The sequence below is a fragment of the Schistocerca piceifrons genome, chromosome X, assembly GCF_021461385.2.
Source record: "Schistocerca piceifrons isolate TAMUIC-IGC-003096 chromosome X, iqSchPice1.1, whole genome shotgun sequence".
Taxonomy (NCBI): domain Eukaryota; kingdom Metazoa; phylum Arthropoda; class Insecta; order Orthoptera; family Acrididae; genus Schistocerca; species Schistocerca piceifrons.
This window is the reverse complement of record NC_060149.1, coordinates 692,182,289-692,200,923: the sequence shown is the minus strand read 5'-3', so window position 1 is coordinate 692,200,923 and position 18,635 is coordinate 692,182,289. Positions and strand designations below refer to the sequence as shown.

General features: G+C 38.0%; 1 protein-coding gene across 4 annotated transcripts in view; it reads left to right on the top strand.

The window, feature by feature from the left end:
• Positions 1–18,126, top strand: part of LOC124722087 (protein lap1) — a 152,130-nt gene extending 134,004 nt beyond the window's left edge. For 3 of the 4 annotated variants that reach the window (XM_047247285.1, XM_047247283.1, XM_047247284.1), the window contains 3 exons: positions 657–737; positions 4,191–4,410; positions 17,634–18,126. In XM_047247285.1, coding sequence (XP_047103241.1) covers positions 657–737; positions 4,191–4,370 — 261 coding nt within the window. In that variant the 3' untranslated portion in view covers positions 4,371–4,410; positions 17,634–18,126. Of the gene's footprint in view, positions 1–656; positions 738–4,190; positions 4,411–16,493; positions 16,581–17,633 lie in introns of all 4 variants that reach the window. The other variant, XR_007006440.1, reaches the window with a different exon arrangement.
• The last annotated feature ends 509 nt before the right edge of the window (positions 18,127–18,635 follow it).

Genomic DNA, 18,635 nt, shown 5'->3' with positions numbered 1-18,635 from the left:
GCACTAATTGTGACATCTGCAGTAATGAAACACCAGGAAGACTATGGATAGGGCATATATTTTAATAACATGAAGAGTGCTAGCCAAAAAAATGTAATATTTGCAGAAGGAAGTCCAAAATGCAGTTAATACTGCTTTGAATGTGTGTAATTTAAATAGAGTTGATGGCTGTATGCTTCTGGTTTCTAGGGTTGCACCATCAAGAAAGTAACTACACAGATATGGGGCATGAGGAATATAAACAACTATTAGGAAGCCACAGCAGCACAACACAAGTAATATTTTGTGAACATTCTCCACCTTTTCCACTACCAGCTATCAGTATCTAGCCAACAATAATTACCTACTTAAATGAGCCTGTGGCAACTTAGTGAATAACTCCACTTCTTGGGAAAAGTGTGAGAAAAACATAATTTCATTAATGAATTCGCCACTGGTTTAGACTGTGTTCAGTCACCCAGGGATATTAGAAGACTCTTAGCAAAAAAACCAGCAGAGGGATCAGAACACTGATTTTCAAGAAGTTGCAGAGCAGTTTTCCCCGCAGTGAACAAACAAAAGAACCAATTGCCACATCTACCTCATTTTGTCATATAGCAGTGCTGTGCTTGCGTCAGCAGTATGTTTTCAAGGTTTATATAGTTTTTTCTTTTCAGTTCCCCGTAACAATTACCAAGAGTCCTGGGCTTGGATTCAGTATAATGGGTGGTGTGAAACGAGCAGATAGGCATGATAATGTAAGTACCTTTTCCTCTCACCATATATTTTATGACAAAATGAAAGTGATCAACCTTTTAACAATCTTAAGTCCTGAAAAGTGTTCATTTCTGTGTAGTTTTTTTTGTTTTTGATATGCCTAACTACAAACTCTTCATGAAGGAGAAAAAGAAATTACTGACTAAACCTTTTACATGAACAGACCAGCTTTTTCTCATACTCGGGGAAGATTGTTACCCACCCTTAAAGATGATTTATAAGAATAGTATTTCATTTGCCTGAAATTCGTTTTATTGTGGAATTATCCTGTTACTTCTAAACTAGTTATGTCCCATGAATGTTCACGAACAGTGGAAGGAGTAAAGGTAACCACTTTTCATGTACTTGAAGTGTTGAGTGAGACAGGCACACCACTGCGTGATAATTTCTGTCTTGATTATGGACTTATTTTCCTGGTCTAATTTTATCATCAAAATTTGACCCTCCTGAAATGCATTTCGCTTTTAAATTAAATTTGTTTTAAAATATTCTGCTTTTCTGGTTTCAAGTTTTGGTTTAACCGACAACATTGCAAAGGTCTTCTACAAAGAAAATATGCCTAAAATTCAAGATGATCCTTGTATCAGTTTAATGCGTTTTCCAAGAATTTAAATTACATAGCATGAAGTGGTTCGACATTGAAATGTTTCAAGTCAGTTTACTTTCATCACACATCACACAATCAACAAAACATTTCACCAGAATCTGAAATGTTAATGTTTTAACTCATGTGACCCATTTGCAGACTAGATAAATATTGAAAAACAGTGAGCTACAATGTAAAAGATAGTCTTATAATTTTAACTCAGCGAGAACAAGTATGGATGGAGTATGACGGAAATAGTTCAGACACTCAAAATTAATCCTGTTATGATCATTGAAGTGTGGCATTTTGCTGCACAAAGCTCACTATTATTTGTCTCACATGAAGCAGACTCTAGTAATGATGACCCTTGGGTGTCCAGCGGGCATACAAATACATACTCTGGTCGACGTTGCCGGAGGTGGCAGTCTTGTGTGTGTGTGTGTGTGTGTGTGTGTGTGTGTGTGTGTGTTTTCTTTTTGTGATAAAGGCTGTGGCCAAAAGCTAATGTGTAAGTGTCCTTTAATTGTGCCTATCTGCAACTTAACATTTCATCTTTACAGGAAGTAGCAATCTATCTTTTTATTACATTGTTAATACTTATTTAAAGGCTTTCAGTGACATAAGCTGCATTTGGGCATTGATTTGTAGGTAGTATTGAAAATGTGCTTTGAGAATTACCTTCCTTCAGTAAACTACAAAATGTTTGTCTTAAAACAGTTATTCTTACCAAGCCCTGAATGTTATTCTCTTGCAAGAAATTTTGGATTGTATTTCTCAGTGTAACACTGCATAAAAGACTGAATATAGTGCAGGGTTTAATTTTTCTCTGGGACTTAACTTGAAAAGTTGGTGATGCAAGAGTTTTACTTCATATGTCGTGTATGTCTAGGTCACCGTACAACAAGGTTGACAGCAGAGTATTCATACTTGGTTTTGGGAGGGATCCACTTCTGAGAAAGTTACAATCATGGTCTACCATTGTAATGTGAATCTGTTTTTCTCATCCCTGGTGTGATGCTTCAAATGCCAATGCTTTGAGAATGTGTTTCCCAATTGTACAAACAATCCAGATTGTGGAGACTGGTTGGTCACTTAATGAAAACTCATCTGTGTCAATTGCGGAGACAGTTGCTGTACCTCACACTTGAAAGAACTTAAAAGACAGAAACTTGAGGTCTCCAATTGTATCTCATATTTTGAAGTGCTGAAAAATTATGATGACCCTTTCCCAGCGGAATCAAATTTTTTGCTCCTACAGCAGTACCTGAACACTTACTCCCTCCATTCCCTCTATGTTAGATTCCCCATGGGGGAAGATGGAGGGGGATGGTTCCTGTTCTGGTAGCATCATCTTTGGGGACCTCAATTCACCCATCTGGTCAGAGAAGCAGCATCTCCTCCAGTGAAAGAACTCCCAGAAAATCTAGACCAGCAACTCTAGAACAGCCAGCAGTTAAAGAAACTGTGGACTACAGGTCTTCCCACTCCTCTTCAGTTCCTACTGTCACAGTGGATAAGCCCTTGCAAGAGTCCCAGCCATCTAAAGTAGTTAACAAAGGAAAGTAATCTTTGGAGAAAGCTACTCTGGTGAGCCTAGTGATCCGAAACACTTTGTGTCAGTGATCACTTCCTTGTGATCCTGTCACTTTCTTGTTAGGGTGTGACAGACCAGTTGCTTCTCTGAAGAGGCCAACTGGCAGTTGTGTGCCTCCAATGTCCCCTTCATACCCTTTCCATTGGACTTCGTTGACGAGGTTGTTGGAGGTGTCTGCACCACCATTGCCTACACTGATGGAACTGCTACTCGCCTTTGTATAAGCCCCTCCACCAGCAGCTGGTACCATGCTGGCCCAAAGACATTGCAACAGCTGTTCAGGCCCATCTCAAGTGATATCCTTTGCAGACCACTGTCATCACTTTTAAGCAGCTCCATGCAAGTGTTCACTATCTAATTAACTCAGTAAGAAGGAATGCTGGGAGCTCTACATCTCCTCCTAAGGAAGGTATGCGTCTTTATTCCAGGTGTGAGTCAAGCTCCGTAGTGTACTGGCCGAAGATCGACAACTATTCTGGATCTCTACCTTCATGATGGTATTTCTACTAGTGCTTTGGTTCTTCCTGAACACCTCACAACCCATGTTGCGATGGTTCCTAGATCCTCTTCTCACCCAGCTACCTTTCAAACACACAAAAGACAAGTTGAAGACGCTCTCCTATCCTTAACATCCCTCAGTTCATTCAATTCATAATCATATGATCCAGTACCTAAATGCAACTCTCTCAGATTACATCTACTTAGGGTCTTCAGTCGTACTTGGCTAGCTGGTGTTTTGCAATGGGGAGAGAATGTCGTCATCTCAGTCCTTAAACCAGGCAAAAACTCAAACATTATTGACAGCTACTGGCCAATTAATCAACCAATGTGGTTTGGGAACAGCTTCAAAAGATGGCAGTTTGATGAGTATGCTGGGTTCTCAAATTACGGTGCCTTTGGTCCCCTATCAGTGTAGTTTCTGGGAGAGAGAATCCACAACCATCTGGTTAGATTGGGAACAGCATCCCAATAGACTTTCACTCACCTTACTTCACTGTTGTCATGTGTACTGGTGTTCATTACATTTTTAGCCTTATTTCTCATCTCTGACATCAATACCACTAGCAGTTCCTAAATTTTACCACTCGAACATACTATTCTAGGTGATTGCCGATCAGGAAAATCTTTAACCTAGAAAATGACATTTTAAGCGAAAGAGTTAAGTGAGATATTCTGCATGTAATTGACTACTCCTGTTACTATTATTTTTTATTATAGAGTAATATATCAATATTTGGATATTTTTGTTCATAGGGAATTTACATAACAAAAGTTAATCCAGATGGTCCAGCAAGTGGCTTATTGTTCCCAGAAGACAAAATTTTAGAAGTGGACGGGATTGATTTTACAAAACTAGAGCATGATGATGCAGTAAGGATTCTAAAGCAAACTGGAAACATAGTAAACATGATGGTGTCAAGACAACAGCCATAGTTTTGCTGTCAAGTTTTCAATGCAGCTTCATATTACATGTGTAAGTTTTTTTTTTTTTTTTTCTTTTTCATTTCTTACCTTACGTATATAGTGTTTCTTGTGCAAACCTGATGAGAGAAGATTCCTTGAGGCATATAAATTGGGAGAGTGTCCAAAGTAGCTTTTGAGGGAACACTGCACCCCAAAAACGTCACAACGTGAAATTTATTATTCAGTAATAAATTAAAACCATTTTCTACAAAGTAACAAAAGTTGACATATAGGCAAATATTCTTTAGATATCTTACTCATTTCAAAGAATTGTGCGGTGAACAGAGTTTCACTCACTGAAAATTGTAAACCTGAACCAAAAGCAAGTTCATATTACTTATAAGATCATGGACACGAGTGAAAGTCGTAGTAAAGGTGTAGGACAATAATGACAATGGCTGTAAAATAGTTTGTTGGTCTTAAATAATAGTCACAAGGTGTTTCTGGACCCATTTATTATTCATTATGTGTTTTGGGTACTGTCCATCTTCAAATCACCTGGTGACAAAGTAACAGAAAAAAAAATATATAATTTTTCTTTTTTTTTTACAATCTTGCAAGATTACGTAAGTGTTTTAAAAGAGGACATATGCTACAACATAATTGAACACACAGACATTTAAAACAAAATACATACTTTTTAATACAGAATCAGTGTAGAACTTTGGCAAGAATGTCAATTAATGCTGAAAGAAACAAAAAGTGTACCATTCCACACAGCAAATAACTATGACCTAACATGTGTACTACTTGTAGCCGAGTAATGGGGCTGGCAGATAGTCCCACATAAGAGAGCTTGTTGTCACTAGATGGTGTAAGTGTTGTGGTGCTGCCCTGTATGGCTGATACCTAATTACAAGTGGTAATTTCAATACCTATTGCAATATTTATACAGATTTTTCCTACAGTATAAATAAACATTAATACTAATGTTAGAAAGAAACAAATTTAAGAAACATACAGGGTTTTATCCCACACGAGAGAGGTTATTGGTGCTGAATGGCGAAAGTGCTGTGGTGCTGCCATATGTGGCCAGCACATAATTACAAGTGGTAATTTCAGTACATAATACAATATTTAGTGTAAAATGTATGCAGATAGTCTCTTACATTATAAGTAAGAATTAATACCAACATGAGGCAAAGACAAGTTTGAAATATGTACAATTTTGTGCAGTGAAGATATTTTTGGTTGAATGCATACAAGAGAAAGAGGAACAAAACTAGAAGCCTGTGTTAAGAGGCAGAAGTTGACAAACAAACCATAAAATATACAGAAGAACATAACCGAATGCAATCAAATATGGAAATGTAGATTTTTGTTCATATTTTTACCTTCTATTTGTTCATAAACAACTCATCAAAAATTCTAAAGAACCATTGTGTGCTGCTGTAACGAAAAAGTGGATCACTAGAGATCCTCAAAGAGATTGAAATATACACTGACTGCCGTTCAACTCCAAATCTGATAATTAATGAACAGAATGAGATTTTCGCTCTGCAGCGGAATGTGTGCTGATATGAAACTTCCTGCAGATTAAAACTGTGTGCCAGACCGAGACTCGAACCTGCAGGGGAGCTTCTGTAAAGTTTGGAAGGCAGGAGATGAGGTACTGGCAGAAGTAAAGCTGTGAGGTCGGGGCATGAGTTGTGCTTGGGTAGCGCAGTTGGTAGAGCCCTTTCCCGTGAAAGGCAAAGGTCCTAAGTTCGAGTCTCGGTCTGGCACACAGTTTTAATCTGCCAGGAAGTTTCAATTAATGAACAGATCACCAGCAGCAGTCAATGGTTCCTTAGCATTTCTGAACAAATACAGGGCAAAAATGCGAACAAAAATTGCATTTCCATACTTCATTGGGTTAGGTTGTGTTCTCCTGTATATTTTATGGTTTATTTATCACCTTTGACCTCTTGGCACAGGCTTTTAGTTATCTGTTTTTGTGTTTGCTACCAAAAATATCTTTATTGCAAAACCCTGTATACATATTTCAAACTTTTCTTCGTCTCATGTTGGCATTAATTTTTATTTATAATGTGAGAAAAAATCTGTTTACATTTTATGTCAAATGTTGTAATATGTATTGAAATTACCACCTCTAATTACATGCCAGCCATATATGGAAGCACTACAGCCATTTGGCATCAACAAGCTGAAGCGCTCTTGTGTGGGACTATCTGCCAGCCATACTACTAAGCACACATGTTAGGTCAAAGTTATTTGCTGTGTGGACTAGTAAACTTTGTTTCTTTCGATGTTCATTTGGAATCTTATTAATGTTTATATTCATTCTGTACTAAATGGTGTGTCTTTCATTTTAAATGTCTTTGATGTTCAATTATGTTTAAGTATATGTCCTCTTTAAGACACTTGTGTAATCTTGCAAGATTGTAAAAAAAAATCTGTTACCAATTTGTCACTAGGTCATCTGAAGATGAATAATAAGTGGTTCCAGAAACATCCTGTGACTATTATTTTGTGACCAACCAGCTAGTTTAAAGCCACTTTCATAATTGTGTCTTGTAAGAGCTAATCCTCGTTATTAATGCATAAGTCACATTTTTTATGCGCAAATAGGTTGTGCGTATTGTAGCTTACACAGTTGACAGTTCTTCAGTAGGTGTACCGTGGGCCAGAGCTATGTAACTGGCCATCTGTTGTAAGGCCTTGATATGCTAAAAAGTTCTCAAATTGATGTTTACTGGAGACTTGTGCATTCACTGCAGTTTGTAGTCATTTGTGTGAAAAAATGTACTGTACATGCAAGTTGCCTTGATGTTGGCTGTTCGTGTTTACAATAGATTCCATACTTTCATGTTCTCATGCAGTATCCTACTCGAGTAGTTATCCCATCATTAACTTTGCCAGTGTGTGTTGAAATTTTTCCAACAATGATGTTAAAAGTTGCCAAGTTCTTGCCCTCTTACTTCTGGGTAAGATTTAGCTGAATACTTTTTATATCACTTACGACCAGCTTAACATCATAGATTTCAGATGTGGACATTGTCTGTTTTTGTCTAAAAATTTACTGTATACATGTAAAAGTTAATAAAGTGCTTAATACTCACAGAAGTGATGAGTGGTGTCCAATAGTTACTACCTGAAGATGGGTTTCAGGAGAGTTTGGGATCAGGCCTTGTTCAGAGGCAGGCAGCCACAAAGAGCTCTATTATGATGATAGTTTTGGTTGGAAGTGATACCATTTCAATCAGAAACAGCCCTTAAGCATACTACCTGAACTATGGAGAACTGAACTTGTGTGTTTCATTTTCCACTTTTTTGTTTGCCCATAAAGCAGTGAAATGCTTGAGCTGCAGACAACTACACCTACTACTACTACTACTACTACTACTACTGGTTCTGTTTGTGCAGATTGTGGAGTTATCAATCCTAATAGCAGTTTAGAGTTGCGTTCGCCATAGGCTACAACCTAATGACTGCAGCACCTGGCAAGTAGTACACTGTAAATTTCCCCCCCCCCCCCCCCCCCAAGACTTGACATAATCATAACTGAAGGAAGTGCAGTCAGGTATATGGCCATATATACTTCACAGTCTCACACTAAAAAACATCTTCCACAGATGGAGAAATTCCAGCCTAACATAAAATTGAGTTTGCAAGCCACAGTAGCCCCACAGTAATGTCGTGCGAACATCACAAATCCAAATATCATTACTCACATTTTAGTGTCTGTCTATGTGCAGTGCCAGTGCTTATGCAGTATATGTTTTTTCCTTTCGTGGAATAGTTAGTATAATCACAGCCGAAAAGACACCAGGCATTGTCGTTGCCATCATCAACATCAAGCTTCCATTGTTTGTAGTTCCTAGTCTGAATTTGTATGAATTCCCTGTACCTGTATCACTACATTCATCCAATATGATCTCTTATTACAACAGTGTGACAGTCCTCATTTAGATTGTCTGATGTCATTGCACCTTCCTACATGCTCAGTCACATCGCTATCCCATTATGGTCTAGCAACAGATATGGTGTGCTGCCCCAGTGCCACTTATTTTGAGACTGACAGTGACTGGCAGCTCCAGTGTGAAATAGATAGTAGATTTAGAAGGAAGATCATTGTGTACTGTCTATGGTTGCTAGGGGATTTCACATAAAAATGGAAGTGACTCTGCCGGCAGCTATTAAATGCACTATTTATAACTAGGATCAAATTGTAACTCGCATCTGCACAACTGACACATGTCACTTGGTTTCAGATTCCACCTACAGTTCCTGTGGACTGATGACTAAATTAGTCTCAACAACTATCTTTGCATGTGGGGTGGAAGCACCACTCACTGTTTGCACCATTAGCCTCAATCATAGATGTGAACTGTAAGCTTATACAATTCTGCATTACAGATCTCTTCATCTACACTGTTGAGTGGAGAGTTTTAGATAACCCCACCCCTGAACAGATCAGACATGCATTGTACACAGAAAATAATTAATTTGGTAGCATAGTATTTGGGGTGCTCGCAAGAGAATATTTTCAGGTTAGAGTAACCTATCCATATTCTTGACATCTAATTCCACACAATGATGGGAGAAAGAAGTAGATTAGCTACATTAATTACAAAGACATTCACTCTTGCAAATCAGGAAAAGAACATGTTTGTAAAATGCAGGAGCAACCATAGTGAAGACCAGAATGATTCACTTATTAACAATAATAACAGCTGGATATTAAATTCCAAGCCATGTAGAACTCAATAATATTTATTAAACTATTACATGTTCTGAATGAGAAATAATCAGTCGAAGGAAAAGATCCAAACGTGGGTTGAATGTGATGATTGGACACTTTTATGGATCACTTGTCTCAGGAGCTGCAGTAAAATAAAGTTTCAGAGAAAATCTCACATAAAATTTCTGATGAGACTACAGTGATAATGGGAAATTTCAACTGTTGACTGTGAGGCTTTTGAAATATTTTACACCTATTTCTGAAAATCACTTTGAGCAGTTAATTAGAGAAACTAGTCATGACAGGGAATGTCTTTAATCTTCTAGTGACAAAGAGGCCTAAAATGTTTGATTCAGTTACTGTAGAGAAGGGAATTGCAGACTTATTGTGACTGTGTTAGTATCAATAATTACAGGTGTTACTAAGCAATTCCTTCCCTTTTAATGTATGCATACCTAGCATTTCTTACTACTACTATGAGGGTCATTCAATAAGTAATGCCCCACATTTTTTTTTCTCTCCTCAGAACACATTTATTGTTGAGAATCAGAATTTGGTGACAATATACATCAACATGTCTTGTCCATGTCCTATTTTTCTACAGAGTCTCCGTCACATTCTATGGCCGAATGCCAACATTGTGGAAGACCATGTATTCCCTGCTGTTAAAAGCTCTTGTCCTGTAGGCATAGCCATGTTTTCACTACATGACTGACACTCATGTCATCTTCAAAGTGTGTTCCCTGTAGAGAATCTTTAAGCTGCCCAAAGACGTGGAAGTCAAAGGGTGCCAGGTCTGGATTGTAGGGTGGATGAGGCGGTGATGTCCAGTCCAATTTGGCCATGTTTTCCCAGGTTCTCCGACTTGTGTGTGGGCGTGCATTATTGTGTTGGAGCAAGATTTCTGCTGGATTCTTGTCCAATCAAACACATTGTAAACGGTTCTTGAGTTCATTCAGAGCCTTCATGTACGTCGCTGAATTGATGGTTGACCCTCTTGGCACCACCACCATGAGAATGACTCCATCACAATCCCAGAAGACTGTCACCATGCCTTTTCCCGCAGAAGGGGTTGTCTTGAATTTCTTCTTTTGTGGTGAATGAGGATGATGCCACTCCATGGACTGCCTTTTTGTTTCCGGCGCGAAGTGGTGCATTGAGCTTTTGTCCCCTGTAACGATCCGTGACAGAAAGGCCTCTCTGTTGGTCTCAAAATGCTCCAACAACTCGGATGAAATGGCCTTTCTTTGAATCTTGTGATTCGCTGTGAGCATTCATGGAACCCATCATGAGCCCCTCTTTGAATATCCAAGAGTCTCGATCATTGCAGACGCACTTACAATGCTGACCAACAACTGTAGAGCCAATTGCCGTGTTGCGATGTGCTGGTCGGTACAAATGATGCCATCTGCACGATTCAGCATGTCTGGAACAGTGGCTGTGACAGGACATCCTGAGTGTGACTGATCATGGAGCTCTGTTTCTGCATTTCCTGAGGCTGTAAGTTACCTTACCCATTCCCCAACAGTACTCATGTCAACTGCAGCATCGCCATACACTGCACACAAACATTTATGGATGTTCACCTCAATTTCTTTTTCTGCACATAAGAATTCAATAACAGCACGTCCTGTTTAGCCAAAGTTTAAAAATGGCTCTGAAATTTCCAGGATTCATGGAATATTCTGTCCCGTCACAACCTCTGAAAGCTAGCTCCTGCTCACACAAAAAACTTGTGATATCAATTAAAATTTTGGTGATGTCTCTTAGCATTCACTTCAGTTTGTGATATTCATTAAGTGACTCTGAAATACTAAATACTTGTTTGGTAGTTCATTACATGAAATAAAACTACTTAGATGATCTTTAGACGAAGCATGCCATGCCATGCCTTTAGACTGATTCTTCAGATTGTTGAAACAATCAGTGGGTCATACAATTTTCTTGCCCTTAAGAGCAAACGTTGTCAGCAGAATAATTTCCCTTTTGTAAGCTAGGACATAACTTTTATGGTGCTCATACCATGAACTTTGTAAAGCACTCATTTTGAACTTATGTTTCTGAAGAAGATGTAGTGTCAGCATTTGATGTCCTCTCTTCAAAATTTCATGTCATTTAGTTTCACACCACCTTGAGAACGACATCTCCTGCTAGAAATTAATGATGTCCTCACTCAAAAGCATTACATCAGTACTTATACAAGGTATACAAGGTTGGACTTCATCCATATTCATTGTACATGGGACAACTACTGTACACAAGACAACTAACTTAACAGAAACATAGAGGGTGACATAAATCCTCCATTGCCCAAACAGGCTACAGTTATTGCTCTATTGCTTAGTTCCCTAAGAAATCAAAATCATCCACTCATCTTTCTGAAGATAAACACACAGTTACTTAAACAGAAAACATTCTCCAGGTTTCAGAACTTCCGTAGGATAGTGCAATGATCTTATTGGAGTAGTGGCAGACTCATGTTCACAAGAATACCTTTCTCTAGTTAATTCTAAATGAGCTAATAGTCATCCAGCATGACCTTAAATAATTTCTAGAGTGAGCATAATGTGGCCCTTGCCTAATGCAAGCACACCTCATAGCAAAAGGCTCAGACAGAGGTGCCCGTAAAGATAAATTAGAATATTTTACAGAATTTAAATTATATGGAAGAATTTCAAATATTTTCCACATGCAGTCAACATTTATAGAACTGTTGGTATGAAGTGATGTTCTTCAGACAGGTGGTAGACCTACACATGTCCGTTAGCTCCATTAGCAGGGGTTTGACAGTTTCCAGAACGCTCAGAAATCTGAGCCTAAAGGAGTCATACCAACATCCACATCATTCTCACATTCCACTGCTTATAGTGAAGGGGGAATCAACAAAATAGCTGAACCTTTACTCTCAAATCCCTGTCTCTGTGTGACTATTATGCTTTGATGTGTCATAAATTGATAATGTTTTGAAAGTGTGAAAGATCCTTTTTTGTTTCTGTAGTAAAGGCAAGCTAAGTATGTAACTACATCACTTGAGCACACTAGAATATGGTAACATAAGTCACCTAGTGAGAGTTTCACAAGCGATCAGATGAAACTAGGTCACTCTACATGTGCCATTAATTTCAATTTCTAATGAGTTCCTTGCTTGCTAACAGTGTTTTCTTGATGAAGTGCATTATTTGCAAGTTTATTTCTGTTACTTGAAGTGCATTTTAAATAGTTTTCACAATATGTACAAGGGTCATTCAATAATTAAAGAGACAAATTGGTCTGGAGGAAAAATCTTTTATTTTTACAAAACAATCTTTTTTCTACTTTTCAACATAATCCCCTTGAACATTTATGCACTTGTTCCAAATGGCCACAAGCGTTTTTATTCTGGCTGCAAAGAACTCTGTATCTTGATGTTTGAAACAATTTCCCACAAACTTTTTCATGTCCTTGTTGTCTTGGAACCTCTTCCCACATAATGCCTCCTTCAGTGCACCAAACAAATTGTAATCACTATGTGCTAAATCAGGACTGTAATGGGAATGAAGCAGTACTTCCCAGCCCATTTTGTCAATGGTTTCATGGGTTAGTTGAGCAATATGAGAACGTGTGTTGACTTACTGAGAATCACACCTCTCCTGTGAGATCCACGATGTCTCTCTCTCATGGCTGGTTTCACCTTGCTTAAAAGCAAATCCAAGCAGTGTTGGCTGTTCATTGTATGCTGCTCTTTGAGATAATCACAAAAAACTAGACCTTCTGCATCCCAAAACACCATCAACATTACTTTTAGTGCTGATGCTTGGGTTTTGAATTTTTTCTTGACAGGTGAGTTGGTGTGCTTCCACTCCATGCTTTGTCTTCTTGATTCTGGCTCATAATAGTGAACCCAAGTTTCACCACAAGTTAAAATTTTGTTGAGGAAGTGCTCACTGTCTCTTTCAATGTTCCTGTAGCTCTGTGCACTCTCTCAACCTTGTTTCCTTGTGTAGTCACGTCAGCTCCTTTGGGACACATCTTGCACGTTTTGCGGTACTTCAGCTTGTTACAGATACTGCAATGATGAACTGTACCAGTACTAACTTGAATCTTATCAACCATCATTTCCACAGTCACATGGTGTTCGTCACGAATAATGTCATCAATTCGACTTTCAAGTGAGGGAGTTTAAACTGCAACTGGTCGGCCAGAACACTGTTCGTCAGTCACTGAGTCACGACCATTTTTGAACTGCCCTATCCACTTGTAAAAATTTGCATGATTCATACAACCTTCATCATAAACTTCAGACATTCTGCTATATATATTCACTGGTTTCTCACCTTCAGCAAGTTAAAAAACGAATAACAGAATGTTGTTCAACTAATGTGGACATTTCAAGTGGACTTGCCATCTTGAAATGTATAAACAAAACAATGTTGATACATCAGCTAATCGGGGCTCATCCCAGTGATGCCAACATAAAGCCATAAAAGAATCAAACTTGCCCTACTAACAGTCCCTCCCCCCTCCCTCCCTCCCTCCCTCAGACCAGTTTGTCTCTTTAATTATTGAATGACCCTCATATATTAGACAGAACTGCCGAAAACATGTATTTTGTCAGTAGAACAATCCAACCTTGAGAAATTGACAACATTGCTCACAGATTTGCAACCTTCCGCCAATATGGAAACCATGAACCACTTCTTGTTCAGTGTTTAATAATACATGCAGTCAGTATTTGCCTAGTATTTTGTAACTTCTAACTAAATTGATTATACAATTTATGGTATCTTAATGTGATATTATATGCCTGTATTCATATGTGCATAATTTATGTAATTATTATTTACTCAGCAGTGTGTATCATATTATTCTCTTAACTCACATGTACATAATATTGTACAAAATGGGCTCAGGTAATATTGACTGATTAATATGAAATTTGCTTGTGTGGGCAATGTTTGTTGTATCTTCTGGTGTCACATCATAGCAATGAAATATTTTATTGTGCCCACATCTTTTTATAGTGTCTGTAATTGTGTTTGGTGCATCAAAATTGAAGAAGAATTTTGTTCTCAATTCTCGCATGAAGTTGGAGAATGTGTTTAGTCCCCCTAATGACTGGTTGGGTACAAGAAATGAGAGAGGTGCTTATTTCATCATATTTAGATGAACAGCCTAGTTTCATCATATTGGATGTACCTAAAATTTTGTTTAGAAAAACTGCATTCATTTTATAAGCGCTTCTCTCAAGAAATCACAAACAGCATGTAATACCATGTCATTCTGCCCCTGGACTTGATAACTACTTGGTTTCAGTTACAAAGTGAGTCCACAAGGTTGTGCAGATATATCACATCCAGGTTAAGCCACTCACTGAGGATGTGATCATGCATTTCCACCAAATAATTGGTATACTGATGTTGGCATTTTAAGTGCTGTTCCAACATGCTGTACAGAATTTCTATGGAGTTCAAGTCAAGTGATTTTGCAGGCCAATCAAGATGTAATAGGGTAGGGGAGTGTTCAGAAAATCAGTCAAATATTCTTCCAGCCCAATAAACTTTACTACTGTTGTCCTGAAAAATAGATGTATTGATATCATACTCATGATGCACATGTTAGCTGAGAAGCAACACCTAATCATTCAGAATGTTTCTGTTTCATGTTAGTGGTTACCTCAGGGAGTGGGCCCAACTCATGATAAGAAAAACACCTCCAAAACATCACAGACCCACTTCTGGCTTGACCCTGACCTTGCACAGACTCAGACTCAGGATGAAATGCTTCATTTGGCCTTTGGTGCACTAGACGATGTGCGTCATTTGAATATAGGCAAAAACGTGATTCTTCAGACCACATTATGGTCCACCAGTCAGCTACTGACCACTTGCAACATCAAATACGCACATCTTTATGTGCCCATGTTAGCAGTGACCTCTTGCAAGCTAACCAACTTCAAATTTTCATTGCATGTCCAGTTCCTGTCACAATGTTCTCCCACTAACAGATGCGGATGGACTTTCATTCACTGACTGCAACAATCCCTGTCGTGTTTGGCATTCGTTTTGATTCTCAAGCTGTGAAACACATCACTGGACCATCTCAGTCAGGGTCTTTTTCAACCAGAACTCTGATGATATGTTTTGCTGCCACATGTGTTGCACACATGCATGTATACATGTTGAACATTCCACCTTGAAGCATCAACAAATACAGCAACTTCCCACATTGTATAGTCATAGATGTAGCTAAACACAATTGCCTCTTTTTTTCCACTGTATCACATCCTTAAATTTATCCATGTTCATGTACAATGACCACTTGAAACATAAATGTGTCTCTGATTGCTACTTCCAAATGCTCATGTAGAATCGGTGCATACACAGTTGAGCATGTGACTGTCACTGCACCATCTGCAAAGGCTTAACAGTTCATCTCTGCATGTGCACTGGGGTGATTGATTTTTTTGTCCAGTTATCTTACGAAGACAGCATCATTCAGGTACAGACAACACATAAGTGGCTTATCAAACTGATTGGTTAGTAAGTGCAATACCATCCATTTTAAATGCCAAGTTGTTCATCTCAGGGCACATACCAAGAAGAGACCTCACAGAAAATCCCTGCTGTGGCCATTTGAAAATGTTCAAAACTTTCATCTTTTAAAATTAACTTACATGTGGCTGGTTGCTGTTCTCAGTTGCTTGTGCTGGAGGCAGTTACTTAATATGTTTGAATTTGTCAAGATAGCTTTAACATTTTTGTAGATTGCAAAGAACTAAAATGGAACATCCTGAAGGAATGGCCACATATCAGTGAAGTTTCATTCACATGCTCTAAAGGTTGTGTATGATAATTATCATGAGATCAGACATCTATGGATGTATAGCCTTTAACACCTATTTCATTATCTTGTATAGTGCCCTCTAACTACAATAGTGTCCCACAATCATGCAGAGAAAACAGTCTTAGAGGTGTTGGATGTCATCTCCCCAAATAGTGTCCATTCTACCCCCCCTTTAGTACCAATTGGTCAAGGAATTTTGCACTAATGTAGACAGGAACAGACATGGTCCGATCCTGCTAAATGGGGGAGTTGATGAATATCTTACAGGGTGCACGGGAATATTGTCCAGAGAGAAGAGCACAGTAACAGAAGGGCCTTCCAAGGATGTATGCTACACTGGTCTGCACACCTTCCAAGCACCAGAATCTTAGTAGGCTGTATTTCCACACCCATGATGCCCTGTGTTGGTAACATACATTGCAGCAGCTCTCCTGGTTGATGCTACAAAAGTAGAACTGGAAATAATTAAACAGATTTAACAGAAGTAAGAAGTTTTATACACAAGTTGCAGACAAACTGGGTAATAATATTAAAACTCAGTTGCAAAAGAATCAGAACAACACTATTATGATAAAATTTCATTACAGAAGCTGGAACAGAACAACAACAACAACAACAACAACAAGAATAAAGCATACTGGTAGCCAGTGTGGGACCTATTGACTACACAAAGAGTAGGTAATTAGAAGGATAAAACTTGGTATAAAAAACAATTTTAAAAGAAATGAGAGGGTCACATTCTCTTGCTGTCAGTAACATCTGATCCTGTAAGTACACTATTGGTTCTCAATAAATGCAGTTCAGAGATACAGTATGGACAAAAGAATGTGTATAGGAATTTTCTTTTATTCCAGGCATCAGCAATTAGAGTCTCTGATTGAGCCTGTGGGCGTGGGGGTGGGGGGGATGCACAGTTCGCACAGTACACCATATTCTCAAACGCTATCAGTATGTTAAATAGCTGTGAAGTGCATAGAATTACTGAGCTGCAAATTCACCTAATTCCATATATGACTGTGATCACTGATAGACATAGAAAAATTGATTGACCATTACAACAAGGCTACATTACATGTATTTGATTGGCAGTTAAATCATACACCTGACAGTCACTCAGTATATTTAATCTCATTTAAGCTACTCACCATGTGAGTTACTTTTAACATTTTCTGTTTGTGTAATTTTCATCTATTCTGTATTCATTGGTGGTTATTGGAAAAATGCATAGTCACCCCATGGTTTGTAGTCAACTTTAAAATGTACAATGCATGCTTGCACCGCCCCCCCACCTCACACGCATGCAGACACGCACTTTGAAACGAATGACTGCTGCATGGAATGAAAGAGAGCTGTTGTACACATTCTCAAAATTTGGATTATTGCTTCTTGGAACTGCATTTTATCACAACCATTAGTGTAACTGGCTGGGTAAAGCAGTTCAAAAGACAGGAGCATACAATCCCCTGTGGGACATTGCATAGTAAAGCACTACATGTTTAAAAAAACTTTCGGATTTAGGATAGCTTTAGTTTCTAAGCACATTACCAAAGTTTCAGTTCATTTCATGTGGATGATTGTATTCTTATCAGTCTTGGCAGTGTTGTAAATTGTAAAAGTCCACAACTCCTTAAAAGTAATGATGAAATAAGTGTCCTGTATAATTTTTGTTGCACGATCGAAGTATTTGTGTTTGCCAATTTTGATTTATTCCTTTTCATTTTTTGCAGCATGAAGTACAATGTTTCATTTGTTGATGTTGTATAGAATAGCTATTCTGGCTTCAGTTGAAGAGTACTGAAGAATCTGTTTGGTGTCGTCTATCAGCAAACCTGCCAGTGATATTAATTTGACATCATCGCATGAAGAATTTTACTGCAGCTATCTGTCAAATGCTGCGATTATGGAACTCCAGTGTAACAAATTTGTGCTATTCAGTTGTTCCTATGTCCATTGAATCTGTTATTGCATCGATAATTTTATGAATCTCACAGATACTCATACTTTCTGGTTGTGATACAGATCTTACTATATTACTGTTGAACTGTAAAGAAGTCAAAATATTTATTTTTAATTCAAGTGTCCTGTAATAACAAATAATACTCTACACAGCTGTTGTTCGTCCTCGAATGTTCTAATAAATATATGATTGTTATAGTTATACTTTGTCATGTGACAAAAAAAAGGTGTCAAATGTCTGCATGCTTCGTGTGTGTTTGTGGAGAGAGAGAGAGAGAGAGAGAGAGAGAGAGAGAGAGAGAGAGAGAGAGAGAGAGAGAGAGATCTAGATTGAAAATAATATAATCGTGTTATTTCTGACCTGTGAGTTAAAGGCCAGCTGATATCACGCCTTTATTTTTTACATTAATCTGTATATTCATATAATTTGTGTCTGCTACTTTATGGTCTATTTTGAATGTTTTAAGCAGATTGGTGCAGCTGAGGTTCAGAGAACATGAGAATGGATAAGTATTTAAATGTGTGTATGTGGGTGTATGCTGTTTAATTATTTAAATAGAAATCTAATGTGTTCATTTCTGTGCTGTTGCATTTAAAAGCCAGTTGATATTATTTAATTTTTATATGCTATCTGAAGACTTTATCATGTGTTTTTCAGTTAAAATGAAAAGTGATGTGATCAACTTATTTTTATAATGTTGCATTTAAAAATCAGTTTTACAACTGTTATTTTCATGTGTCAATGTCTATGCATTATTTGGAACTTCAGAACT